The 27,217-nt window shown below is 45.8% G+C and overlaps 2 protein-coding genes and 1 long non-coding RNA gene across 3 annotated transcripts in view; all 3 read left to right on the plus strand.

Annotated features, from left to right (window-relative positions):
• Positions 1 to 13,022, plus strand: part of LOC134675264 (MICOS complex subunit Mic60) — a 28,161-nt gene extending 15,139 nt beyond the window's left edge. The window contains exons 14-19 of the mRNA XM_063533484.1: positions 1,827 to 1,961; positions 8,626 to 8,729; positions 9,422 to 9,523; positions 9,990 to 10,075; positions 10,699 to 10,892; positions 12,189 to 13,022. Of these exons, the coding sequence (XP_063389554.1) occupies positions 1,827 to 1,961; positions 8,626 to 8,729; positions 9,422 to 9,523; positions 9,990 to 10,075; positions 10,699 to 10,876 (605 nt within the window). The 3' untranslated portion in view covers positions 10,877 to 10,892; positions 12,189 to 13,022. The remainder of the gene's footprint in view (positions 1 to 1,826; positions 1,962 to 8,625; positions 8,730 to 9,421; positions 9,524 to 9,989; positions 10,076 to 10,698; positions 10,893 to 12,188) is intronic.
• A 282-nt stretch (positions 13,023 to 13,304) lies between these two features.
• On the plus strand, positions 13,305 to 14,742 carry LOC134675286 (uncharacterized). The gene is made up of 2 exons (XR_010099715.1): positions 13,305 to 14,453; positions 14,529 to 14,742. It is a non-coding gene; the product is annotated as an uncharacterized LOC134675286 (long non-coding RNA).
• Positions 14,743 to 15,449: 707 nt separating this feature from the next.
• Positions 15,450 to 27,217, plus strand: part of LOC134674978 (uncharacterized) — a 31,003-nt gene continuing 19,235 nt past the window's right edge. The window contains exons 1-11 of the mRNA XM_063533121.1: positions 15,450 to 15,492; positions 16,325 to 16,414; positions 17,828 to 17,949; positions 21,061 to 21,251; positions 23,376 to 23,438; positions 23,929 to 24,071; positions 25,691 to 25,817; positions 26,463 to 26,626; positions 26,662 to 26,781; positions 26,817 to 26,936; positions 26,972 to 27,091. Of these exons, the coding sequence (XP_063389191.1) occupies positions 15,460 to 15,492; positions 16,325 to 16,414; positions 17,828 to 17,949; positions 21,061 to 21,251; positions 23,376 to 23,438; positions 23,929 to 24,071; positions 25,691 to 25,817; positions 26,463 to 26,626; positions 26,662 to 26,781; positions 26,817 to 26,936; positions 26,972 to 27,091 (1,293 nt within the window). The 5' untranslated portion in view covers positions 15,450 to 15,459. The remainder of the gene's footprint in view (positions 15,493 to 16,324; positions 16,415 to 17,827; positions 17,950 to 21,060; positions 21,252 to 23,375; positions 23,439 to 23,928; positions 24,072 to 25,690; positions 25,818 to 26,462; positions 26,627 to 26,661; positions 26,782 to 26,816; positions 26,937 to 26,971; positions 27,092 to 27,217) is intronic.

Raw genomic sequence — 27,217 nt, forward strand, 5'->3', positions numbered from 1 at the left:
TTGCACCAAACCTGGGTTCCACTAGGTACAGCGAGGGTTCAGCATCAGCTCTATCTTGGATACTGCTCTTTCGAGTGCTCATCAAGATATAACGGATGACCAAAATACCGTGTGCCTATGTTGCACTAAACCTGAGTTCCACTAGGTACAGCCAGGGTTCAGAATCAGCTCCATCTTGGGTAATACTCTCCCAAGTGTTCATCAAGGCGTGACGGACGATCAAAACAGTGTGTGCCTATGTTGCACCAAACCTGAGTTCCACTAGGTACAGCCAGGGTTCAGAATCAGTTCAGATCTATGTATAGTAAAACCTTCTCTCGAATGTAACACTTTTCTGAAAACCGCATCACAATCGGTTTAACCAAACGTGAGATAATCGCGAACAAACATATATACATAGGAACAGTCAAACTGAAAACCTTTTTTTTAAGGCGGTTAATAGTACATTATTGCAGAGGCCGGGAAAGGGCAATTCGTGGATGAGTTTCGACTTTTTCGGACGACGCGAAGCGGAGTCCGACAAAGAAGACGAATCCACGAATTGCTATTCCTGCCGAGGCATATATAGTGCTTTTCTCCAAACATGCGAGGAAATAAGCTAAAATAATTATTATTTAACCATCAAGCATCACTCAAATCAAACCTTCACATCCAAAATGTCAAAAACAATTTCCCTCTTTAATTAATTTTTAAAAGTTAAAGTTACAAACTTATTCTGCCATTCAGTATTCGTTCATTCAATATAATTGTGCAATATAGTTGATCAAACCAACTTTTCAGTCAGTAAGAACCAGGAAAACTATACCCATCCTTTTATTTTGGGTGCTAGTACTAGTGTAAGACAAAGATAGTATGATTCTCTTTGTCTATGTTTGAAATGAGAAAGTCCTTTGACAAACTATATAAGCTTTATGAACACGGATGAGATTTAAAAAAAATATAAAAATAATCTTTGATTTTATTAAGCAGTATTCGCACGATCATACACGTGAAATGATAGCTGATCGGGTCGTGTAGAAGCGGCTCGCGGCAATAATAATTGGCCGTTTGCGTTTTTTATTATTAAAAAGTAAAAAACACTACAGTAATAAGTTATTACTGTAGTGTTTTTTTACTTCCCGTCCGCTAGAACAGGACAGCGATAGTTTGATGTTTTTTAATTAGAGTTTGACATTAACGAAGAACTTCCCGTAGTATTTTTGCTAAGGTGAACATTCCCGAGCATATTGGAGAAAAAATACATTAACTTTGACATTTTTGGCAGTAATGCAGTCGGCAGCTATACTGCAGCAGTATTTCAGCATGCACTACTGCCGTCTGAATCACTCGGGCAAATATCATAAATTCGGTCGGCAACATCGTATTTGACATTTGCAGCAGTAATGCAGTCGGCAGTATTGTCGCAATATACTGCTGCAGGCTACAAAACGCTCGTGAAACTATTCAACGTCCACGATCATGCTTTCCAAAGTCCAACGTTCAGTAATCGAGGGACCGCTCGCAACGCGCGCCGTGTCGTGTGTGACCGCGCGGGCGGGGTCAGCGCAGACCGCGCGCGCCGCGCTCGCGTCACGCTCGCACCGCGCCCCGCTCACGCCGCGCTTTGAAAACGCTCGTGTGTGACGGAGCCTTTATGGTAGAGCCGGCACCGCGCGGGACTCCAAGAGTTAGGGCCAGTTGCACCAACCACATTTGACAGACTGATCAAGGTCAGCCAGCGCGCCCCGGGCCTATGAAACCTTACATACATAAAAATTTAGCGAACTCTTTAACGATACGAACAGTTTGGTGCAACCGACCCTTAATCAGTTGTCGTGTGTCGTCAGAGCGCGCGAAGGCCGAGGAGGAGGCGCGGCGCTCGCAGTCGCTGTGGGCGGCGGCCGAGGCGCTGCTGGCCGCCACGCGCCGCCCCGCGCCGCACGTCTCCGTCGACAAGGAGCTGGACGCGCTGGAGAAGGCCGGTGAGCAATACTTATTGTCAGAGCAGTCGCTGTGGGCGGCGGCCGAGGCGCTGCTGGCCGCCACGCGCCGCCCCGCGCCGCACGTCTCCGTCGACAAGGAGCTGGACGCGCTGGAGAAGGCCGGTGAGCAATACTTATTGTCAGAGCAGTCGCTGTGGGCGGCGGCCGAGGCGCTGCTGGCCGCCACGCGCCGCCCCGCGCCGCACGTCTCCGTCGACAAGGAGCTGGACGCGCTGGAGAAGGCCGGTGAGCAATACTTATTGTCAGAGCAGTCGCTGTGGGCGGCGGCCGAGGCGCTGCTGGCCGCCACGCGCCGCCCCGCGCCGCACGTCTCCGTCGACAAGGAGCTGGACGCGCTGGAGAAGGCCGGTGAGCAATACTTATTGTCAGAGCAGTCGCTGTGGGCGGCGGCCGAGGCGCTGCTGGCCGCCACGCGCCGCCCCGCGCCGCACGTCTCCGTCGACAAGGAGCTGGACGCACTGGAGAAGGCCGGTGAGCAATACTTATTGTCAGAGCAGTCGCTGTGGGCGGCGGCCGAGGCGCTGCTGGCCGCCACGCGCCGCCCCGCGCCGCACGTCTCCGTCGACAAGGAGCTGGACGCGCTGGAGAAGGCCGGTGAGCAATACTTATTGTCAGAGCAGTCGCTGTGGGCGGCGGCCGAGGCGCTGCTGGCCGCCACGCGCCGCCCCGCGCCGCACGTCTCCGTCGACAAGGAGCTGGACGCACTGGAGAAGGCCGGTGAGCAATACTTATTGTCAGAGCAGTCGCTGTGGGCGGCGGCCGAGGCGCTGCTGGCCGCCACGCGCCGCCCCGCGCCGCACGTCTCCGTCGACAAGGAGCTGGACGCGCTGGAGAAGGCCGGTGAGCAATACTTATTGTCAGAGCAGTCGCTGTGGGCGGCGGCCGAGGCGCTGCTGGCCGCCACGCGCCGCCCCGCGCCGCACGTCTCCGTCGACAAGGAGCTGGACGCACTGGAGAAGGCCGGTGAGCAATACTTATTGTCAGAGCAGTCGCTGTGGGCGGCGGCCGAGGCGCTGCTGGCCGCCACGCGCCGCCCCGCGCCGCACGTCTCCGTCGACAAGGAGCTGGACGCGCTGGAGAAGGCCGGTGAGCAATACTTATTGTCAGAGCAGTCGCTGTGGGCGGCGGCCGAGGCGCTGCTGGCCGCCACGCGCCGCCCCGCGCCGCACGTCTCCGTCGACAAGGAGCTGGACGCACTGGAGAAGGCCGGTGAGCAATACTTATTGTCAGAGCAGTCGCTGTGGGCGGCGGCCGAGGCGCTGCTGGCCGCCACGCGCCGCCCCGCGCCGCACGTCTCCGTCGACAAGGAGCTGGACGCGCTGGAGAAGGCCGGTGAGCAATACTTATTGTCAGAGCAGTCGCTGTGGGCGGCGGCCGAGGCGCTGCTGGCCGCCACGCGCCGCCCCGCGCCGCACGTCTCCGTCGACAAGGAGCTGGACGCACTGGAGAAGGCCGGTGAGCAATACTTATTGTCAGAGCAGTCGCTGTGGGCGGCGGCCGAGGCGCTGCTGGCCGCCACGCGCCGCCCCGCGCCGCACGTCTCCGTCGACAAGGAGCTGGACGCACTGGAGAAGGCCGGTGAGCAATACTTATTGTCAGAGCAGTCGCTGTGGGCGGCGGCCGAGGCGCTGCTGGCCGCCACGCGCCGCCCCGCGCCGCACGTCTCCGTCGACAAGGAGCTGGACGCGCTGGAGAAGGCCGGTGAGCAATACTTATTGTCAGAGCAGTCGCTGTGGGCGGCGGCCGAGGCGCTGCTGGCCGCCACGCGCCGCCCCGCGCCGCACGTCTCCGTCGACAAGGAGCTGGACGCACTGGAGAAGGCCGGTGAGCAATACTTATTGTCAGAGCAGTCGCTGTGGGCGGCGGCCGAGGCGCTGCTGGCCGCCACGCGCCGCCCCGCGCCGCACGTCTCCGTCGACAAGGAGCTGGACGCACTGGAGAAGGCCGGTGAGCAATACTTATTGTCAGAGCAGTCGCTGTGGGCGGCGGCCGAGGCGCTGCTGGCCGCCACGCGCCGCCCCGCGCCGCACGTCTCCGTCGACAAGGAGCTGGACGCGCTGGAGAAGGCCGGTGAGCAATACTTATTGTCAGAGCAGTCGCTGTGGGCGGCGGCCGAGGCGCTGCTGGCCGCCACGCGCCGCCCCGCGCCGCACGTCTCCGTCGACAAGGAGCTGGACGCACTGGAGAAGGCCGGTGAGCAATACTTATTGTCAGAGCAGTCGCTGTGGGCGGCGGCCGAGGCGCTGCTGGCCGCCACGCGCCGCCCCGCGCCGCACGTCTCCGTCGACAAGGAGCTGGACGCACTGGAGAAGGCCGGTGAGCAATACTTATTGTCAGAGCAGTCGCTGTGGGCGGCGGCCGAGGCGCTGCTGGCCGCCACGCGCCGCCCCGCGCCGCACGTCTCCGTCGACAAGGAGCTGGACGCACTGGAGAAGGCCGGTGAGCAATACTTATTGTCAGAGCAGTCGCTGTGGGCGGCGGCCGAGGCGCTGCTGGCCGCCACGCGCCGCCCCGCGCCGCACGTCTCCGTCGACAAGGAGCTGGACGCACTGGAGAAGGCCGGTGAGCAATACTTATTGTCAGAGCAGTCGCTGTGGGCGGCGGCCGAGGCGCTGCTGGCCGCCACGCGCCGCCCCGCGCCGCACGTCTCCGTCGACAAGGAGCTGGACGCGCTGGAGAAGGCCGGTGAGCAATACTTATTGTCAGAGCAGTCGCTGTGGGCGGCGGCCGAGGCGCTGCTGGCCGCCACGCGCCGCCCCGCGCCGCACGTCTCCGTCGACAAGGAGCTGGACGCACTGGAGAAGGCCGGTGAGCAATACTTATTGTCAGAGCAGTCGCTGTGGGCGGCGGCCGAGGCGCTGCTGGCCGCCACGCGCCGCCCCGCGCCGCACGTCTCCGTCGACAAGGAGCTGGACGCACTGGAGAAGGCCGGTGAGCAATACTTATTGTCAGAGCAGTCGCTGTGGGCGGCGGCCGAGGCGCTGCTGGCCGCCACGCGCCGCCCCGCGCCGCACGTCTCCGTCGACAAGGAGCTGGACGCGCTGGAGAAGGCCGGTGAGCAATACTTATTGTCAGAGCAGTCGCTGTGGGCGGCGGCCGAGGCGCTGCTGGCCGCCACGCGCCGCCCCGCGCCGCACGTCTCCGTCGACAAGGAGCTGGACGCACTGGAGAAGGCCGGTGAGCAATACTTATTGTCAGAGCAGTCGCTGTGGGCGGCGGCCGAGGCGCTGCTGGCCGCCACGCGCCGCCCCGCGCCGCACGTCTCCGTCGACAAGGAGCTGGACGCACTGGAGAAGGCCGGTGAGCAATACTTATTGTCAGAGCAGTCGCTGTGGGCGGCGGCCGAGGCGCTGCTGGCCGCCACGCGCCGCCCCGCGCCGCACGTCTCCGTCGACAAGGAGCTGGACGCACTGGAGAAGGCCGGTGAGCAATACTTATTGTCAGAGCAGTCGCTGTGGGCGGCGGCCGAGGCGCTGCTGGCCGCCACGCGCCGCCCCGCGCCGCACGTCTCCGTCGACAAGGAGCTGGACGCACTGGAGAAGGCCGGTGAGCAATACTTATTGTCAGAGCAGTCGCTGTGGGCGGCGGCCGAGGCGCTGCTGGCCGCCACGCGCCGCCCCGCGCCGCACGTCTCCGTCGACAAGGAGCTGGACGCGCTGGAGAAGGCCGGTGAGCAATACTTATTGTCAGAGCAGTCGCTGTGGGCGGCGGCCGAGGCGCTGCTGGCCGCCAGGCGCCGCCCCGCGCCGCACGTCTCCGTCGACAAGGAGCTGGACGCACTGGAGAAGGCCGGTGAGCAATACTTATTGTCAGAGCAGTCGCTGTGGGCGGCGGCCGAGGCGCTGCTGGCCGCCACGCGCCGCCCCGCGCCGCACGTCTCCGTCGACAAGGAGCTGGACGCACTGGAGAAGGCCGGTGAGCAATACTTATTGTCAGAGCAGTCGCTGTGGGCGGCGGCCGAGGCGCTGCTGGCCGCCACGCGCCGCCCCGCGCCGCACGTCTCCGTCGACAAGGAGCTGGACGCACTGGAGAAGGCCGGTGAGCAATACTTATTGTCAGAGCAGTCGCTGTGGGCGGCGGCCGAGGCGCTGCTGGCCGCCACGCGCCGCCCCGCGCCGCACGTCTCCGTCGACAAGGAGCTGGACGCACTGGAGAAGGCCGGTGAGCAATACTTATTGTCAGAGCAGTCGCTGTGGGCGGCGGCCGAGGCGCTGCTGGCCGCCACGCGCCGCCCCGCGCCGCACGTCTCCGTCGACAAGGAGCTGGACGCACTGGAGAAGGCCGGTGAGCAATACTTATTGTCAGAGCAGTCGCTGTGGGCGGCGGCCGAGGCGCTGCTGGCCGCCACGCGCCGCCCCGCGCCGCACGTCTCCGTCGACAAGGAGCTGGACGCGCTGGAGAAGGCCGGTGAGCAATACTTATTGTCAGAGCAGTCGCTGTGGGCGGCGGCCGAGGCGCTGCTGGCCGCCACGCGCCGCCCCGCGCCGCACGTCTCCGTCGACAAGGAGCTGGACGCGCTGGAGAAGGCCGGTGAGCAATACTTATTGTCAGAGCAGTCGCTGTGGGCGGCGGCCGAGGCGCTGCTGGCCGCCACGCGCCGCCCCGCGCCGCACGTCTCCGTCGACAAGGAGCTGGACGCGCTGGAGAAGGCCGGTGAGCAATACTTATTGTCAGAGCAGTCGCTGTGGGCGGCGGCCGAGGCGCTGCTGGCCGCCACGCGCCGCCCCGCGCCGCACGTCTCCGTCGACAAGGAGCTGGACGCGCTGGAGAAGGCCGGTGAGCAATACTTATTGTCAGAGCAGTCGCTGTGGGCGGCGGCCGAGGCGCTGCTGGCCGCCACGCGCCGCCCCGCGCCGCACGTCTCCGTCGACAAGGAGCTGGACGCGCTGGAGAAGGCCGGTGAGCACATTGACGTATAGGCTAAGCAATAGGAAGGTATAGAGGGAAATGCAAGGAACACAATTTTTGACTAGTTAAGAGGTGAACATATCAAAGGTCCCCGGCCGTAGCCCCGGTGCTGGGGGGTAGAAGGGGGAAGGAAGGTCTCATTTTTCGGTTTTTCACTTATATCTTGGAAACTTTGCGTCTACCTTCCTTTCCAGCACCGGGGCTACAGCCGGGGACTTTTGATATGTTCACCTCTTAACTAGTCCAAACAAAGTTACGGAGTCAAAAATTGTGATCCTAGCATTTCCCTCTACAACGTTTTTTGAGCATTTATTTCCTGACCTAGTATAATGGACGGGCTAATGGGGCACTAAAAATGGCATTAGTTCAACAGTGTTACTCACGAATTCCTGCCAATCGTGCAGTCTAACGCGACTAGTTGCGACCAATAGCGCGCGTAATGCGAACGCGTCAACCAATCGCGTGCGTGATGCGAACTCATCGACCAATCGCGTTCTGGCCCCTGTCATGCCTCATTATTATTGCCCGTAAAGCCAGTCCCTACTTATCTATTCAACGGGTAAGCAATATACTGTTCTCCTCTCTCTTTCTCTCTCTCTTTCTCGACCGACTGGATATGTATACTCTTTAGTGGTGACATTCATGAACAAAGCACGCGCAAGCACGTCGCTCCCAATCTCTGAGTGGTTGCCGAGGCCATCCTAGCGGCGCCTCGCAGGCCTGTGACTCAAGTATCTGAAGACAAAGAGCTTAATTAATTTTCTCATTTCCACCCCCCTTTTCACCCTCTTTAGATTACTTCTAAATACTATCGTATGTCCTTCCCCAGGACTTAAACTATCTCTATGCAAAATTTAAACTAAATCCGTTCAGCGGTTTCAGCATGTAGAGGTAACAGACAGACTGACAGACAAACGGACACACTTTCGCATTTTATTATATCAGTATGGATTCTGTGGTATTGGACTGTAGCAGCGCACATTAGTTGACGTCTTTTGCGGTTAATACTAGAGTACCTATTGGTAGACTTTTAACAATGACTGTAATTCATAGTCTAATAATACATGGTCTTCACTTCCCAGAGTGACACAAGCCTACGTCACAATAACATGGCCGCTATATATAGCGCCATGGCATATTATCATATAGCGCTATCGCACGATGACGTAGGCTTGTGTCAGTCACGTGACCACGAAAAGACGGGAAGAGAGTACCAGGCGGAGTATATTATTATACCATGACTAATTAAAGGCACTGGATTTGCGAGAAAAACAAAATGTAATCTGCCATAATAATAAATAGACAAAAATAGCAGTAAAAACCATAAACAAAATATACGTAAAAAAGACAGATTTATACAAAAAGGTTGTGCAATCTTTCACATTAGACCTTTATGGCGAATTTAATTAATTTATACAAGCATTTATTTAGTTTCACCTGACCGTTGTCTGTAAACAAATCTTGCAAGTTAAATTTGATCCACAATTGAGCTGAAATTTTGCATGCATGTATAAATCAGATGACAATGCAATATTATGGTACCATCGAGCTGATCTGATGATGGAGACCGGAGGTGGCCATAGGAACTCTGTGATAAAACAACGAAACCTAATTGTGTTTGGGGTTTTTAGAATTGTCTCGATGAACATTAGTTGCCTGTGGAAAGAAAAGTACAGTCAGCGATAAAAGCTTGTACCAAAAATAAAATTTTTGCCAAAAACTTATTTCCTTTCAGGTAAAAACGATAAGCTGGTCGTGACCGTGCTGAAAGGCATACCGGAGGACGCGCGCAAAAAGGGCATTGCCACGGAAAAGACGCTCCGGGATAGGTTTGATAAGGTGAGCATTTTGTAAAAAAAACCGGCCAAGTGCGAGTCGGACTCGCGTTTCTAAGGTTCCGTACATAAGTCCGACTCATGCTTGACTGCACCTTTCTAATAGGTTTTCCTGTCATCTATAGGTAAAGAACTATTTTGTATATTTTTTTCAAAATTTTAGACCTAGTATTTTAGGAGATAAAGGGGGGGGGGGGTAATTTTTTTTGGCTATTTTCTTAAATAACTTCGAACCTATGTTTTTTAAAATATATAAAAAAAACATTGCCAAAGTGTGCCAAATTTTAACTTAATTGGTCCAGTAAGAGAAAATAGGCTGTGACAGACGTACAGACAGACGCACGAGTACTCGCCTATTTTCTTGGAAACTACTGGACCAATTAATTTGAAATTTGGTACACATAATTATGTAAATTAGTGACCCAAAGATGCACATGTTTTTTTATAATTTTAAAATACATAGGTTCGAAGTTATTTAAGAAAATAGCCAAAAAATGACCATTCCTCCCCTTTATTACCGAAACTACTGGGTCTAAAATTTAGATGACTGGAAAACCTATTAGAAATGTGCAGTCAAGCGTGAGTCGGACTTATGTACGGAGCCCTAGAAACGCGAGTCTGACTCGCACTTGGGTGGTTTTTATTCATAATTACACTATTAGATTTATTAAAAAAAAAATCATGTGTGTTTATTAGATGGAGCAAAACGCAGTGAAAGTGGCGTTAGTTGGACGACAAGGTGCTTCTCTACCCATCTACTTTCTCTCGTGGCTGCAGTCCAAACTACTCTTCCCTAAGGTACATTACAAGATTTTACAACGCCATTTGACTTTGATCCTTATTCTTTCACTGATATGTGTTATATTTGTTAAATATTAAAAAGTGTCGCCATCTATATCTACTGGCGCTGTCGCTCGAAAAGATGGCACTGTATCTTTGGCCTATACCAGGCGTAGCTCACTCCGCGATTTCGTCGCTTTGCTACAGGTAGGTAAAAGTACATCCGTTCGACCCCAATTTTGAGGTTTGCCATAAGCCGCGCGTGGCGCTGTCGCCACCTAGCGGCCATATCTGTGCTGATTGTAACAAACGCGTTTTGTTAGAGAGTGAGTCTTCTGTACCTAGTACTATTATTTATTCTGTGCCTATACTCGAGTAGATGGCGTCACTTTTTTATATTCTATAGTTATTATGAGTAAGTTTACTTATAATAACTGTTGTCCCCAAATATCTATAGTATTTATTTTATTTTTATTTATTACAGCTAGCTGAAATACCGCAAGACGAATTAGACAACCTGCCTACAGACTTCTCGCAGTTAGACACCTTCGACATTATCCAGAGGGCAAGGTAAAATTAAAAAGTTTACGACCAGTGCTATAATAAGCACATTACGTAACTACGTCGAAAATTTAAAGGGTATTATACCATATTATATGTACTGTATTCACAACGAGGGGCATTAAATTAAAATAGGATCGAAGGGAGAGTTTTAAATCGGCTCGCATTGCAAATTACCTATTCGCACATGTATCGTACAACGTTTTACAGTACATATGGCCGTTAAGTTTCCAACATGGAAACCCCACCCCGCCGCCGGGCCGGGCCGTCACCGGGCGTCAGACCGTCAACAACTCCTGAGGATGCCTCGTAGAGAGGCGAAACATCATCATCATCATCATCTCAGCCATAAGACGTCCACTGCTGAACATAGGCCTTCCCCTTGCTGAACATAGGCCTCCCCCTTAGATGAACGGATTAGGCGAAACACCTGTCGAGTATTATTCTTTTGGTGGTGGTTTGTTATATTTATTTGCGGATTTATTTTTGCGGTGGGAGGGTGGCAACATTAATTGCATGTAAAAAATACGCAAGTAAATATAACGGGTCGGCACTGATTGACTAGCACGTTATCTTTTACGCGGATTAGCAAAGTAATATTTTGGTTTTAATTAGTCATTAAATGTTGTCAGGTACTACATGGACCACGGCAACCTGCCAGCGGCGTTGCGTTATGTAAACCTCCTGCAGGGCGGCCCGCGTGCGGCGGCCATGCCGTGGCTGGAGTCTGCGCGCGCGCACCTCGAGATCAAGCAGGCCGCCGAGGCCGTCATGGCACATGCTTCCGTTTCCGGCTTACTATACTTGTAGACTACAGGGTGATTAGGTAGATACATTACAGTTTCAACATTGAATAAAAAACCGGACAAGTGCGAGTCGGACTCGCCCACCGAGGGTTCCGTCAGTGGGTTAGACACTCGGCTCCGTTCGGCTCAGCATTGCTCAGAGCAATTATTTGGGTTGGCACCACTTGACGTCTTGCGAGCACGATCACAGATAAGATAATCACTTGAATTTTGACAACCGTAAATAGCCGAAAGGGATGGTGTCGTATATTAGAAAGAGATAGCATGGTTCGACCCTGAATCGCTGTCATACTTCAGTTTTGTAGGAAGTGTCTTTTCTGTACGGTAGTACTATTATGTATTCTATGTTTCCGTACTTCTTAGTTATGGCGGCAACAGAAATACATCTGAAAATTTCAACTGTCTAGCTATCACGGTTCATGAGATACAGCCTGTTGACAGACAGACAGACAGACGGACAGACAAATGACGGACAGTGGAGTCTTACAGGGTCCCATTTTTACCCTTAGGGTCCGGTACCCAAAAATATGGAAACTAAGTAAAAGAAAGAAATAAACAGTCAGTATAACATTTTATGAGGTTGATTAACATTATAATATACCCATAACTTTAACCTAAATAAGGGTGGTATTCCACCTATCCAATTTCTTTGTCCAAAATGTATCGCGTCTCACATTTTCCTGGCACGGTCGCCATGTGAGGTTGAGCGTTAATGATACAACCGATAGGTTATAAGTAAGGCATTATTCTGGATAATATAATATAACACTTGTATATATATTATATAAGGCTACGCTGAAGGGGCCCACTGATTCCCCGCTTTCTGGGGCCCGGACGGTATCGGCCTGTCAGTTAGAAAAAAATTTTGACAGTTCCGAACAACTGACAGGCCGATACCTCGGAGTAAGTAACAATGGAGCCGCCATTAACAGGCGTTCCCCTCTGTCGAAAATAGGCGGCCAATGGTCAACCTCATGTCAACCATATGTATGGACTGACGTTTATCTGACATGACGTACCTATACATTTGATGTGCCCCTCCCCCGCAAAAAACGGCAGACTATTTTGTACCGAAAATTTTAGACATGGCGTCTCCGTTGGTTATATCCTCTAAGGCCGATACCGTCCGGCAGACTGTTAATCAGTGGGCCCCTTAAGAGAGTGTGAGTGTCGCTACAATACACCACAAGACACACACAGACACCACAAGACGCACTGATATTGGACAAAGAAATTGGACAGGTGGAATAGCACCCTAAGGTGTGTCACAATATGTTTTATATCACCAAGTTAATAACAAATGTTTTGTTTATTAGTTTTATTACAGACTTGGAGCCCAATCTAGCAGGATTCACATAAAACATGGACTTCCCATAAAAAGAGGAAAATGGCCAACCTGGTAACGTCATACTAATTTTGAAATATATTTATTCAAACCACAGTAAATTTCTTTTTTAGTACACAAACCGTTATAGACTCTAATGGAATAGCAATAAATTTCAATTTGCATTGTTACCAATTTGTAACGAATTGTAAGTACATATATGTGACGTCCCACGGGTAAAGATACCTTATGGCGGTTGGCGCTTACGCTATTATTAACGCCGCTCCAATATTATTGCGCTATATGACGTAAGCGCCAGCCGCCATAAGGTACTTTTTCCGTGGAACGTCACATATGAAATGACTGTTATTTGTGTACTGAAGGATATATTCTCTAAGACCGATGTAGGAATTATTTTACTGTAAAAAAAACGGCTAAAAATCATCACAGACGATGAAGACAGTAGTAAAAAAAAAAAACAGTAAAATATTTATAAACTGTTTAGAAGGCAACGGTTTCACTCACTTGAATTTTTAGTCGCTATTATCACGCGTGGCTCACTCCGCCATTTCGTCGCGTCGCTACAAGTACATGCGGCCCACACCAATTTTGGTGTCTAGCAGTAGTGGTTGCCGCGCACCGCTACGGAACGGACGCCTGTTTGCGCTTGCGCTTCTAGCTCGTAATAGACCGTTTTGTTAGAGAGTAAACCTTCTGTACCCAGTTCAATTATTTATTCTGTGCTATTGTCGCGTATTTTGTGTTGCCGTTGTCATCTAAACGGTTTAAAATACAGCCTGCCAAAAAAGAGTAGAAATTAAAAAGTGGCAACACTGTAGTGTCCCTTTCAAATCAATTTATATAGAGAACGGGACGACACTACAGTGTTGCCACTTTTTAATTTCTACTCTTTTCTGCCAGGCTGTATGTCTCACGAAAGTTTAATTTCGAGTCTAAGGCACTGGTCCCACCGCGAGCTAGTAAGCTATGAGCTATCGGCTATAAACACGAACAAAAGATAAGCACTCCCGTGTAAATAAAAGAGACACGGCGATATTTATAGCTCACCGCTGGGCGAGTAACTATAAATATCGCCGTGTCTCTTTTATTTACACGGGAGTGCTTATCTTTTGTTCGTGTTTATAGCCGATAGCTCATAGCTTACTAGCTCGCGGTGGGACCAGTGCCTAATGTTTGTTTGGTTAGTTCAAATATTTTTTTACTTAATAAAACAGTGTACTTTGATGTTTCTATTTGTTAAATGTGTACCTATGTATTGTTTTTCAATCATTTTGCTTTTCTTTGTAAATTGAGACCTGTCACTTCATGTTAGACAATGATGGGTTTTGACACAAAATGTATTAAAAATAAGTGTCTTAAATTTACATGTAAGTGGTGATCGACAGTAAATATCATTATAATATTTTCTACATAGCTTGGGTACGGTCACAGCTGTCATAACATAACCTTATTCAATTTATAAGTTTTATAACCTTAAAAACGCAAAATCGGCAACATATATATTGAAATGACAGCTGTCATTGTATCCAAGCTTTGTGTACAATATTGTAGGTCACACTCTGTAGTTGAGTCTGTTATTTTTCAAGTACTGTCGCAGTCAAAAATATCTTTACAATGTGGGTGCTGAAAGATATTTAAATATGCACTCCTTTAGACGTATATTTGTGAAATATCGGCAATATTTTGAGAAAAGCTCGTACTTTGTTCTGTAAATCAAAAATTTTGTGGTATATCTAAATATATGCCTTTCAACTTTTAGTAGTGTGTGAAATACGAGATTTTTTAAAATTAGTGCCGATGTGGTGAATGTACCTATAATTGAAAAATAAAATCTAAGAAATTAAGTGGAATCTTGGTTAAAATAATGATCGAACAGTATGAATTTATTTATTTAGTATTGTAAAAAAAATGTCCAGAGTCCAAAAATGTTCTGTCATATTTAAATTATGGCTACTAACTGTAAAATAGATAATTTGTGAGATGAATAAAATATAGGGTAAACAATTAGAAAATTGTATGATTAATACAGTTCATTGCATAAATCTGAAAAAATAAAGGCGATACAGTCGGCAGCGAAAATAGCTCGAACAAACTTCATAACAATCTGAAACCGACTCTGTTCTTCAGAATATAAGGTTCATACAGATCCGTTTTGAAGAATTTCTCTTTGCAAAGCTGTTTTTGGTTGCCATGACATTTTGAGAATTCACGGTAAGCTGCTAATTTTTAGGGTTTCGTAGTCACCTAGAAACCCTTATGATTTCGCCATGTCTGTCTGTCTGTCCGTCTGTACTGGGCTTGTTTTCAATAGTATAATTTGCATTTATAGCGACTGCCGAGCATCTGCTGTTCAAACGTTGTCTGTTAGAAAGAGACAGATGCTTATGTCTGGGGCAATGGACTCTTTAGTCAAATGGCACTTAATAACTATATCGCACCGTACAGTTTAGAACGGAGTTAAATTTAGTAATTTATGTAAATATGAAGATATTGTTAATTTAAATTAAACAATGATTTTTATTTCATGCAGTTGTTTTATTTATTAGTTAATATTTCATACAAACAAAAAAATCTTACGACGAAACAGGACCTGGGTTTTAAATATTTTAGGTAAATATTACCCGTCGCGCTAACGGAAGCGGCTCCTAAAACTAGTGCGATAAGGACAAGGCGAAAAATCCTGCGTACAAATTTCAAAAAGGTTTCGTACTCGACTGTTTCCTCCTCCAAAGCTAAATCAATCGTAACCAAATTTGGAAATCTAAATGACTATGAAATTATCTGTGTCGGACCGTTTTGCTTTTTTGGCTAATTGATATCAGTATTGAATACCACGCGTCTCATTGCGGCATAGTCAATGAGGCCATTTTGGCCATTTTTGAAGGGCTCTAGCGCCTTAAAAAACAAAAATATCCAAAAAAGCAAAACTGTCCGACACAGATGTTGACAATATTAATGAAATATATTAAAATCATTGCTGTGTTGAAAAAAATCATTGCTCTAGCTTTAAAACCCACGGAGGAAACAGTCGAGTACGTTTGTATGGAGAAATGACCACTTCTGTTGGCTACACTCTTATACTACTACTCTTTGGTTCCTCTGTTTCAGTTCTAGGTATCTGGCATGTTACTTTTACGGCAGGCCTTTTGACAGCACGTCACTTGTGTCAAAGAATATTTCAAATATGTGTCAAGTCTTTATATGAACATTTCTGTAATCCAAACATAACATTTCAGACCGATATGTATAAGGCCATACCGTATATAGTTAAATTGGTAAGTAAATAGTAGTTTATTCCGATTCAGTGTAAAATAAGGTCTATCCTACCAATGAGCTCCGCAGAGGAGCCTCCTTCACACCTGCCATATCTCAGCTCGAAAATGTATTCGCTATGTGCACGACTGGTGCACTGCCCTAATTTTGTCGAAATTTCAACGTTATATCTTATGGAGTAAAATTAGTTCAAGCGGCTGCCGCTAGTACTAATGTCGGACATTCCATATAGGGAGTGCTCCCGGTACTGGTTTTCTATACAAATACTGTACCGGAACCGGGAATTCCCGGTTCTCGCCATACAAACTCAGTACCGGGAGCATTCCCTAATTCCATAAGATTACTTGTGTTTGTGACGTTCAGCGCCACCGACTTCGCACGTTCCCAATAGGGACCGTGCGCGTTGGAGGGGTCTGCCATCTTGTGGCCTGAATCGGAAACATATGTGAACATGTAGGTACATCATCATTCATCACATGTGATGAAAGAAATGATGCCTTTCACCCGAGTTAAGAAACTAGGGAAGTAAAATGCATGATTTTTTAAACATTTTACTTAGTGTAGACTAACCCCCTTTTTCATAGAAGTTTACTAAAGTTAACAAGCCCATAATAATCGGTTGTCCCTTTCCATCATACCAAATACGTCGGAAAGTGACAAACGATTATTATCGGCTTGTCAACTCTAGTAAACGTTTATGAATAAGGCGGTTAGTATAAATTTTTATAGTATTTTTTGAGGGTAAGTAATAATTAATAAATTAATAATTTAGGTAAAAGCATTTTTCAAAGCATAAGTAATGAAAAAGTCTATTGATGTCTAATTATCTTCCAGCACACGTGTAAGCATGTAAACCCGCGCGTCAACCATGTGGCCTACTTTTACCAGAACAATACTCGGCCACAGAAAACTACGTATTCGCAGGTGAGACCTTTTTAGGGGTTCCGTACCCGAAGGGTAAAAACGGGTCCCTAAGAGTCCGCTCTCCGTTCATCTGTCTGTCACCAGGCTGTATCTCATGAACCGTGATAGCTAGACAATTGAAATTTTCACAGTTGATGTATTTCTGTTGCCGCTAAGTATAACAGCAAATACTAAAAACAGAATATAATAAATATTTAAACGGATGGATGGAGCCCTCCCATACAACAAACGTGATTTTTTGCCGTTTTTTGCCTAATGGTACGGAACCGTGCGTGAGTCGTCCGACTTCCGTTTGGCCGGTTTTTTGAAGATACCGTATTTATTATCTAATATATTCCTACTACTCTACCTACTAAATGCCAGATAGGTACCTATACGCTATACGCTTTAGTTTTGACCAATAGCAACACACGTTTCTGCAAAAAATATTTGCCTTTTAAGTAATATCGGCATCGATAAAATGTAGAATGCCTGGGGTAGTTGTATGCCATGTGGCTTTTTAAACGTCAGCGCACGGAGCGGAGCCGCAGCTGATATTATATATCGCGAGACTTCATAACGCAGGTCCGGCAGGTCTCTGAATTTGAAATAATTAGCGGCTCAGACGACCTTAGCCATGAAAATCTGTTGCTTAGATAAAACACCAGGTGGCCTAGCACGGTCGCGTTTTTATCCCTTGTCACCATGCCTGTCACGTTCTAACAAGTATATAAGTGCGAAAGGGACGCGCATAGTGATAGTCGATAAAAATGGAACCGTGCTGCGCCCGCAGGACATAGTCGACCTCCTTGGTGTTAACAAAAAAATATAGACCTCGGTGTTACTGTTACTGTCATAGTAGCTTCCTTACTTGGTTGGCGCGATGACCCAAAATGAGTCTTGGCACTCTTGGCCTCCAACACAAGAGCACGCCACTTTGCTCGGTCCAGAGCGGTATCCCGCCAGCTTTCGCCGACGCCGAGCTTACGGAGATCTGCCTCCACTCTATCTGCCCAACGGTATTTAGGTCCTACTTGGGTCGACCAACTGGACGACTGTGGGCCCGATTCGGATTTTGAAATAGACATCTATTAGATATCTTTTAGTCATCACCAAGATACGATAACGATATGTTTAAGATCTAACCTGTCAAATTTGACATTTTCGCGATTCTGGAGATACTCTTGAACGATTTCCACAGGATATGACTTAGAGATCCAATTCAGATCTAATAGATATCTTACTCTATCTAACGTAAAAGTGACATTGGTTGCCCGAATTGCGCTGCAAAAGAGAACTAGTTGATATCTAAACTATAACGTATCTAGAATGGATCTAGTACGTGCCGTCTCTTGTGAATATGTTGAAGTTCAATTACGGCAGTGTAACTGTAATGTGTACATACATTTTGTAACCCATTATTCTTGCACGTAGGTGGAGGAGCCTGACCCGTGCAAGCAGCCTGACCCCTGCCCTCCACCGCCAAAGAACGACCGGCCGTTTTGGGGCGCTATGGCCATCCTCTTTACCATGGGTTGCTTCGGTGTATATGCCAAGTAAGTTTTTGATGCATACAGCAGGGTTATCCGCAGATGGTCTAGAACGCAAAATAACTAGTGTGTTGTTTTGCCTAAATCGCAATTAGTCTACATCGCAAACGGTGTCTAGAACGCAAAATGCCCACTTTTTATATCACCACATTTTACATAGGTAGGTTAGGTTCGTTAGGTATCTTTAAATGGCCGAAGGCCAAACAGCACAGAATAGGAGCCCTGCGGAAGCGGGGCTCCGTTGACATCGCAACGAAAAAATAATTCGGGCATTTTGCGTTCTAGACTGTTTGCGATGTAGACTAATTGCGACTTAGGCAAAATAACACACTACCTAGTTATTTTGCATTTTAGAATCTAGACCATCTGCGGATAACCCATACAGCACACCTTTGCATAATACGAGTTCCGTTGAATTCGATGGAATATTGGGAGAGCTCCGTATACCTCTAGCCGCCCTGTTCAGTCCACGGTGCGGCGTCGTGATGTCCTTTTCTATCATATACGTCCCTATCTCTCCCACACTCCCACCACAGCAGTTGCTTTGACAGATACAGCAAAAGCAAATTTCCAAGTCACTGGCTTACTGTTTTTCCATCTGGAAGGTGGATGGGCTCGGTTATGTTAGGTTGAAATACAACAATGCAATTAGAATTAAAACCAAAATATTACTTTGCTAATCCGCGTAAAAAGATAACGTGCTAGTCAATCAGTGCTAACCAGTTATACTTACTTGCGTATTTTTGGCATGCAATTAATGTTCCCACCCTCCCACCGCAAAAATAAATACGCAAATAAATATAACAAACCACCACCAAAAGAATAATACTCGACACGTGTTTCGCCTCTCTACGAGGCATCCTCAGGAGCTGTTTACGGTCTGACGTCCGGCAACGGAATGACGTGTCCAGAATGGTCGAATGAACGTTATCTTTTTATGCGGATTAGCAAAGTAATATTTTGGTTTTAATTAATATGGATTTCCGCAAAGTAACGCCTGATTCTATTCACTAATGCAATTAGAACCTAAATATTTGTAGAAAATTTTCTAAGTAGGTAGGTTATCAATTGCTAAAGCCGTTTTCAAAAATTGCAAAGCTATAAACATGTATATAAAAGTCTTCATGCTAATAAATTGACCGCTTATTTACGGCTAAGTACATATAAATAAATAAATATTATAGGACATTTTTACACAAATTGACTAAGTCCCACGGTAAGCTCAAGAAGGCTTGTGTTGTGGGTACTTAGACAATGATATATGTAATATATAAATACTTAAATACATAGAAAACAATCATGGCTCAGGAACAAATATCTGTATCATCATACAAATAAATGCCCTTACCAGGATTCGAATCCGGGACCATCAGCTTCATAGGCAGGGTCACTACCCACTAGGCCAGACCGGTCGTCACATATATATCAAGGGACGTACACTTGATCAACACATGAGAGTAAAATAAAGTGGCCTTGTACTAACTCCGAAAACTGCGACCTATGGTTATTATTATGAGTTCTACTTGAGTGTGCTATCAGTCTTTATTAGTATTATGAAGGAAACCGAGTGCTTGTAAATTTTCGACTCTATTTCGAACCTTGTAAGGTTTATTTTTCACGGGGAGAAAGCAAGTTCTATTTATATGTTATGGACATGGTGGTTTTCTACAACAATGCCTCAATGCTAGGACATAAAATAAAACCGGGCAAGTGCGAGTCGGACTCGCGCACGAAGGGTTCCGTACCACAATGCAAAAAAAAAACAAAAAGGCAAAAAAAAAAACGGTCACCCATCCAAGTACTGACCCCTCCCGACGTTGCTTAACTTTGGTCAAAAATCACGTTTGTTGTATGGGAGCCCCATTGAAATCTTTATTTTATTCTGTTTTTAGTATTTGTTGTTATAGCGGCAACAGAAATACATCATCTGTGAAAATTTCAACTGTCTAGCTATCACGGTTCGTGAGATACAGCCTGGTGACAGACGGACGGACGGACGGACGGACAGCGAAGTCTTAGTAATAGGGTCCCGTTTTACCCTTTGGGTACGGAACCCTAAAAATTGACAATACTTATACCTATCCCTATTGTGCATCTCTTCGTCATTGACTCTTCTGAGTACTCACGAAGTAAGTATAGCTAGGCCTTCGGCTAATAAAGCTTTTAGACCAACTTTTTAGGCTATTTAGGTCACGTGGGACGAAATTCTACAAGTGCGTCTGATCTACGATTACAAGGGTAATAATTAATAATATAGACGCGTAAAAAAGTAGTGCAAAATATAGTCGTTCGAAGTACTTTTACTTCTACGAAAAACTACAAGTAAACGTTATAACGGCGCGATTCGGGAAATGAATTAGAGATTAACAAGATACGATATAGTAAAGATATGTGACGTCCCACGGATAAAGGTACCTTATAGCGGTTGAAGCTTACGCTATTATTAACGTCGCTCCAATATTATTGTGGCGTTATGCGACGTAAGCGCCAGGTGCCATAAGGTACCTTTTGCCGCGGAACGTCACATAACTTTACTATTTCATTATCTAGTGAATCTCTAATTCATTTCCCGAATCGCGGCACCAGCCGCCATAAGGTACCTTTTCCATAATATCGTTGGAAGTCAAAAGCATTCTCTGAAAGGTAAATTCCGATAGATTCCGTGCAGACAGAAAAATATTTTTCTGTTCTCCGTGCGGAAAGCGTCAACTTTCGGCACACTGCGCTAAACGAAGTTGCCGATTTCCTGTTCCGACAGACAATAAATATCGGTCAGTAAAGAAAAAGCCTTCGACCACATGGGATTGCTGGCCGAGGCGAAGCCGAAACTATCATAATTGTGAGACGTTTCTTATTTTACTGCCTCAGGTTTCTTATTTTACTGACTATTAAAATCTTGTAAGTACCTCGCCTTACAAATAGTTTTCGCATGTGTAGGTACTTATAGTTGGTCAAGCAAATATTGTCAGTAGAAAAAGGTGGCAAATTTAAAAAAATATGGGCGCGAAGGGTTATCGTCCCATGAATTTCACGCCTTTTTCTACTGACAAGGTTTGCTAAACCAGCATATTTTATTTTAAATATATACATATATATATTTCATTTTATTTTTCATAGACACACGCCAGAAACTCGCGACTGGCTATCTATAAACGCGCCCTGGTTCGACGACCTCATCGCTATCGCCTACCAGGAGAACAAAACTTACGAGGAACACGCCAAAGACTTCGTAAAGGCCATCCAGGCGTATATGAATAGGCCAGAACCTCCTCGACTGTGCGATTCGGCGGGGAGACCTATAAAACAACGTGAGTAACTTAGACCACATGGCGTTTTAGGGGGTAAAGTCATAGCGTACCAGGAGAAGACATACGGGAAACAGCTTAGCTGCATACTTAATTACACAAACGGGTCTACCGCGATATAATTTTATTGTTTTTACCTTTCATTGTTTTTATATGAAATTATATCGCGGTAGACCCGTTTGTGTAATTAAATATCCCATCAAAAACATAAATGTAAAAAAGGAGAGCCAAGTTCAATACAAAAATTATGCTTGGCTGTGGGGTTCGCCGCAAAAAGAATGGAGATTTAAATGAGTGCCAAGTTCTATGCAAAATCCAAATATGTATTTATAGGAACAAAATAACATTATAAACAAGTATTAAACTCTATTTCTTTGCTTTATTGGATACTATAAAAATTGCTGTTATTTAAAAAAAATGCGAGATCTTAAAGCAGGTTAGATTTGACTTGGCCAGTTTTCATTACATCAGTCATTTTATACAGTTATTCAACATATATATTTTGTAATTCTGATAAAAACTGGCCAAGCCAAATCTAACCTACTTTAAGATCTCACATTTTTTTTAAATAACAGCAATTGTTATAGGTATCCAATAAAGCAAAGAAATAGAGTTTAATACTTGTTTATAATGTTATTTTGTTCCTATAAATACATATTTGGATTTTGCATAGAACTTGGCACTCATTTAAATCTCCATTCTTTTTGCGGCGAACCCCACAGCCAAGCATAATTTTTGTATTGAACTTGGCTCTCCTTTTTTACATTTATGTTTTTGATGGGATATCAATACTTTTTGTAAAGAAAACTAGGCAGGTATTGAGATTTAATGTTTTTTCTTGTGTTTCCGCTGCATGTTTTTTACTTCTGTTCTTTGTATTAATTATGTGGTGCCGCGCCGCCAACGACACACCGTTGGCCGGTTGTTTAGCGCGTATTACAGGTTTTTTGTATGGGGACCCCCCCTATTTTTTAACTTTTTTATTTTTAGATTTTTTCCTACGCTTACACACAATTACCGAGCTGGATACCAAATTTCATCCTTCTAGGTCATCTGGAAGTAGGTTAGGTTTCGGTTTAGGTACTATATGCCAGTCACAATAAAAAAGAAATTTGTATGGGAACCCCCCCTATTTATTAACTTTTTATTTTTTTTAGATTTTTTCCTACGCTTACACACAATAACCGAGCTGGATTCCAAATTTCATCCTTCTAGGTCATCTGGAAGTAGGTTAGGTTTAGGTACTTATATGTCAGTCACAATAAAAAATGGTTTTTTTGTATGGGGACCCCCCCTATTTTATAACTTTTTTTAATTTTTAGATTTTTTCCTACGCTTTCACACCATAACTGAGCTGGATTCCAAATTTCATCCTTCTAGGTCATCTGGAAGTAGGTTAGGTTTAGGTACTTATATGTCAGTCACAATAAAAAATGGTTTTTTTGTATGGGGACCCCCCCTATTTTATAACTTTTTTTAATTTTTAGATTTTTTCCTACGCTTTCACACAATAACTGAGCTGGATTCCAAATTTCATCCTTCTAGGTCATCTGGAAGTAGGTTAGGTTTAGGTACTATAGGTATGTCAGTCAGTCTTAAAATTTACCACATTTTGACCTTCATATCTTTATAACCGTTTGAGCTAGCTTCATGAAATTTGGGCTTCTAGATGTCCTTATGGATATAATTAAACACACGTAGTTTTATGTGTTTACGTTAAAGATGTTTTGAGTTATAGAAGGGTCAAAAGTGGCACCAAGTGGTTCGTGTAATATTACACTTGGCGCTGGCTAGCCAGTTCCTTTGCTTGAACTTGGCTTGACACGCTGCCGCGTGTCTAGATGTGTACAAAACGCGAGACCGCGAGAGTTTAAAGTGTTATAACAGCTTAGCAGCTGATTTAAAATTTTTAGAAAGGAGTACCGCTTATAATATTAGTTGTAGTTTACAACACGGCCCCTGATGTCGAATTTATTTACAAGGACTAAGCTGTGAAATTGAGATACTAGAAAAGCTAGCTTTTGAGCAAACTATAAAAAAAACATGAATTTTCACTGGAATATCGCCAACGTTCACGATTCAATTCAATGGCATCTCATATTAGTTTTATTTTGGATTGTATTACAGCGCCAAAAGAAAAGAAGAAACAAGCCATAGAGCTGGTGTGCCCTATAGAGGTTGAGGAAGAAGGTAAATTAATCCTTTTCCAAGCATAGTCACAGAATAAATAATAGTACTAGGTACAGAAGACACTCTCTAACAAAACGCGTCTGTTACGATCAGCACAGATATGGCCGCTATAGTTCGTATTTTTTTAGCATTAGAAAGAACTTGCAAGAAGGTAAGCGATCTTGACATGCCTTTTAATTGGAAAACGCTTTTTAAAAATCAAAAACTATTACTTATGAAAGTATTAAAGTATTAGATTCATAATTGTTACATATTTGTCGTAACTTATTTGTAAACTGTGTTTTTCAATTAAAAGACACATCAAGATTGTTTACCTTATTTCTAATGCTCAAAAAAAACGAACTATAGGTGGCGACAGCGCCACGCGCGGCTTATGGCTAGCCACCAAAATTGGTGTGGAACGGATGTACTTTTAGTTACCTGTAACAAAGCGACGAAATCGCGGAGTGAGCCACGCCTGGCCTGGTAAAGAATAATTACAAATTTCTAGGGCCAATACATCCATGTCAGAAAGCAACGAAGCCCCCATCTCTGAAGACCATATGCGAGATTGAGAAGTGTCTCCTCACTAATGGAGAGGACTGCATCAATAACTACTGGACGGCGAAAGAGGCCTGCAGGGTGTACAATGAAGTGAGTTATTTGATAAGCCTCAAGTTATTCCTCTAGCCGCCCATACGTCAAACCTTGACAAGCAAAATGAAACTTTAATTCAGTCAACACAAAGTTCAAATTAGAATGGAACAGGGGGCCTTTTTATAGGTCTCTGGGCCGCTAGAGGTTATGATAGAGGAGGTAGACGAGGCCGAGCAGTAACGGGGCCGATTGATTACCAGTCTACCGGACGATATTGGCCCGTCTGATAAAAGCAAAATTTGACAGCTCCAAACAACTGACAGCCCGATATCGTCCGGCGAACTGGTAATCTGTGGGCCCCTTCGAATCACCTGTGGCCTATTTTATAAAGCTACAAGTTACAATTTACAAGCGGAAGTCTCTTTCTAACTCTATGTGTTAGAACGAGACTTCCGCTTGTAAATTGTAACTTGTAGCTTTATAAAATAGGCCACTGATGGTAAGCAATAGTGATGTGTGTGAGAATTCCTTTCCGAAGAAAAGTATTAGACCTCTGTGTAAAAAGTCTCTAAATATGTTTCAATATTTTATACATAATGAAAAAAAGTTCAAACATTAACCTATTGACAGGTGGCGGTGCCAATATTTCGATAAAACACCCGAATATGATTCCCTTTAACGCGTCTCTGCTTATTTATTTATTTATTTATTTAAACTTTATTGCACAAAGTATATACAAAAATGTACAAATGGCGGACTTAATGCCAAATGGCATTCTCTACCAGTCAACCATAGGGCCAAACAGACATCTACAATTGGTGCAGAGAGAGAAATATACTTATTCAGTGAAAAAAAAAAGCAAACTATACATATAAACTACATAAATAAATAAAATATATATGAACTACTACATATTTATACAATACATACTATAAATATAATAATGATGGATATTATTCGAACTCTTGTTTTAGCAAATGCTTACGCAACAACCGCTTAAAGGAAAACTTACTTGGAGCTTGTCTAATATTTAGAGGGAGTGAATTCCAGAGACGCTTATGTTTATTTTTAATAGTTCCCGATACTTAGTACTAGCTTTTGTCGGCGATTTCGTCTGCGTGGAATTGTGACAGCAGCTAAAGTAGGTACAGCGCCTGCGTAATGTTATTGGCAATCATTCAATTCGCGCATTGCTTACTTCAATTATTAGGCAATTCATTAACTCTTTCAATTCCATCTTCCTTTGCACTCTCTTCAGATTGCTCTTCTAAACTAAAAGCTAAACTAATGTCCTTCCCCGGGACTCAGTTTATCTTTATACCAAATTTCAACTTAATCGGTTCAGCGGCTTAAGCGTGAAGAGGTAACAGCTGTCTGTACAGACAGACACACTTTCGCCTTTAGAATATTAGTATAGAAGTATGGATTTCAGTGGCGGATTTGCCCTAAGGCACAGTAGGCCCGGGCCTAGGGCGGCAAGATATTTAGGGGCGGCAAATTGTGACAAAAAATTCGCTGATAGTAACAAGAAATAACTCAATATGTAGTCAATATTATGGGTGCCTTGAAAGGGGCGGCTACAGGGCCTGGGCCTAGGGCGGCAAATCCGCCACTGATGGATTTGTAGTGTAAATGACATGTTATCTTTAAAAACGCATGTTTGTCGTGTTTCCTAGCTGGTGGAAGATCACCTGACGAACTTCACATACGCAAGGTTGAAGGCCCTCCGACCAGCGATGTTGGAACGGTTCCGGTTGCTGAATGAACACGCGTGTGCCGCTGCAAGACAACTTAACACTTTAGGTGGGTATCAGTACTGAGATTTTTATTAATTTTTACAAGCATTTGTAACGTCCCACGGGTCTTTACCCGGTACCTTTGTACCTTATGGCGGTTGGTGCTTACGCTATTATTAACGTCGCTCCAATATTATTGAGCCGCTATGCTACGTAAGCGCTAATCGCCATAAGGTACCTTTTGCCGTGGAACGTCACATTTTATCAACTTGCAATGTACCTATTATGTAAGTAAGTAGTTTACTATGTAAAGGTATAAAAACATGACAAAACCAACTTAAAATTACAATGAAGTAAGTATTAGATAAGGGGTAAACGGGAGGGAGCTGTTTCTCCCTGCACTCCTCCCCCCCATGCCCACCCTCGCCCATGCTGACGATAGAGATGTAGGGGAATCAACCAATAACATTGGTTATGTTCTCCGCTGGATTAAATATAGCTAATATAGGTAACCAATTCTATTGGTTGATTCCCTCCATGTCTGCTCTCATCTCCGTTCATCTTCGCATCAGTGAAAAGGCAGCCTTAATGCAAGGAAACCGCTCACTGCGTCAGTTTGCGGTGATATTGGCTATTAACCACTCTATTCACTATGACTTTTTAGGAAGATTACAATTTTGAATTTCGATTTTGATGATAGAATATATTTCAGAGGAACTGTGCCGTATAATGGAATGTGGCATCAGTGCGCCAAAAGACGCCATAGATAACACCAACGCTATGCTGAAACAGTTCATGGCGAAGATCAAGGTCATGCAGACGGAGTACGTGTGGGAGCAGGACCGCGCACTCGCCGCCGACTGCAGGTGGCAATATGTATGTACATCACTCTCACTAATGTGAGGTCAAAGGACGCCATGGACAACACCAACGCCATGCTGAGACAGTTCATGGCGAAGGTCAAGGTCATGCAGACGGAGTACGTGTGGGAGCAGGACCGCGCACTCGCCGCCGACTGCAGGTGGCAATATGTATGTACATCACTCACACTAACGTGAGGTCCAAGGACGCCATGGGCAACACCAACGCCATGCTGAGACAGATCATGGCGAAGGTCAAGGTCATGCAGACGGAGTACGTGTGGGAGCAGGACCGCGCGCTCGCCGCCGACTGCAGGTGGCAATATGTATGTACATCACTCACACTAACGTGAGGTCCAAGGACGCCATGGACAACACCAACGCCATGCTGAAACAGTTCATGGCGAAGGTCAAGGTCATGCAGACGGAGTACGTGTGGGAGCAGGACCGCGCGCTCGCCGCCGACTGCAGGTGGCAATATGTATGTACATCACTCACACTAACGTGAGGTCCAAGGACGCCATAGACAACACTAAATCCATGCTGAGACAGTTCATGGCGAATGCTACATTTTTAACCCTTTGCCAGGCTGACATTTCAAAAATGA

Source organism: Cydia fagiglandana, chromosome 21 (assembly GCF_963556715.1).
Source record: "Cydia fagiglandana chromosome 21, ilCydFagi1.1, whole genome shotgun sequence".
In the NCBI taxonomy this organism is placed as follows: Eukaryota; Metazoa; Arthropoda; class Insecta; order Lepidoptera; family Tortricidae; genus Cydia; species Cydia fagiglandana.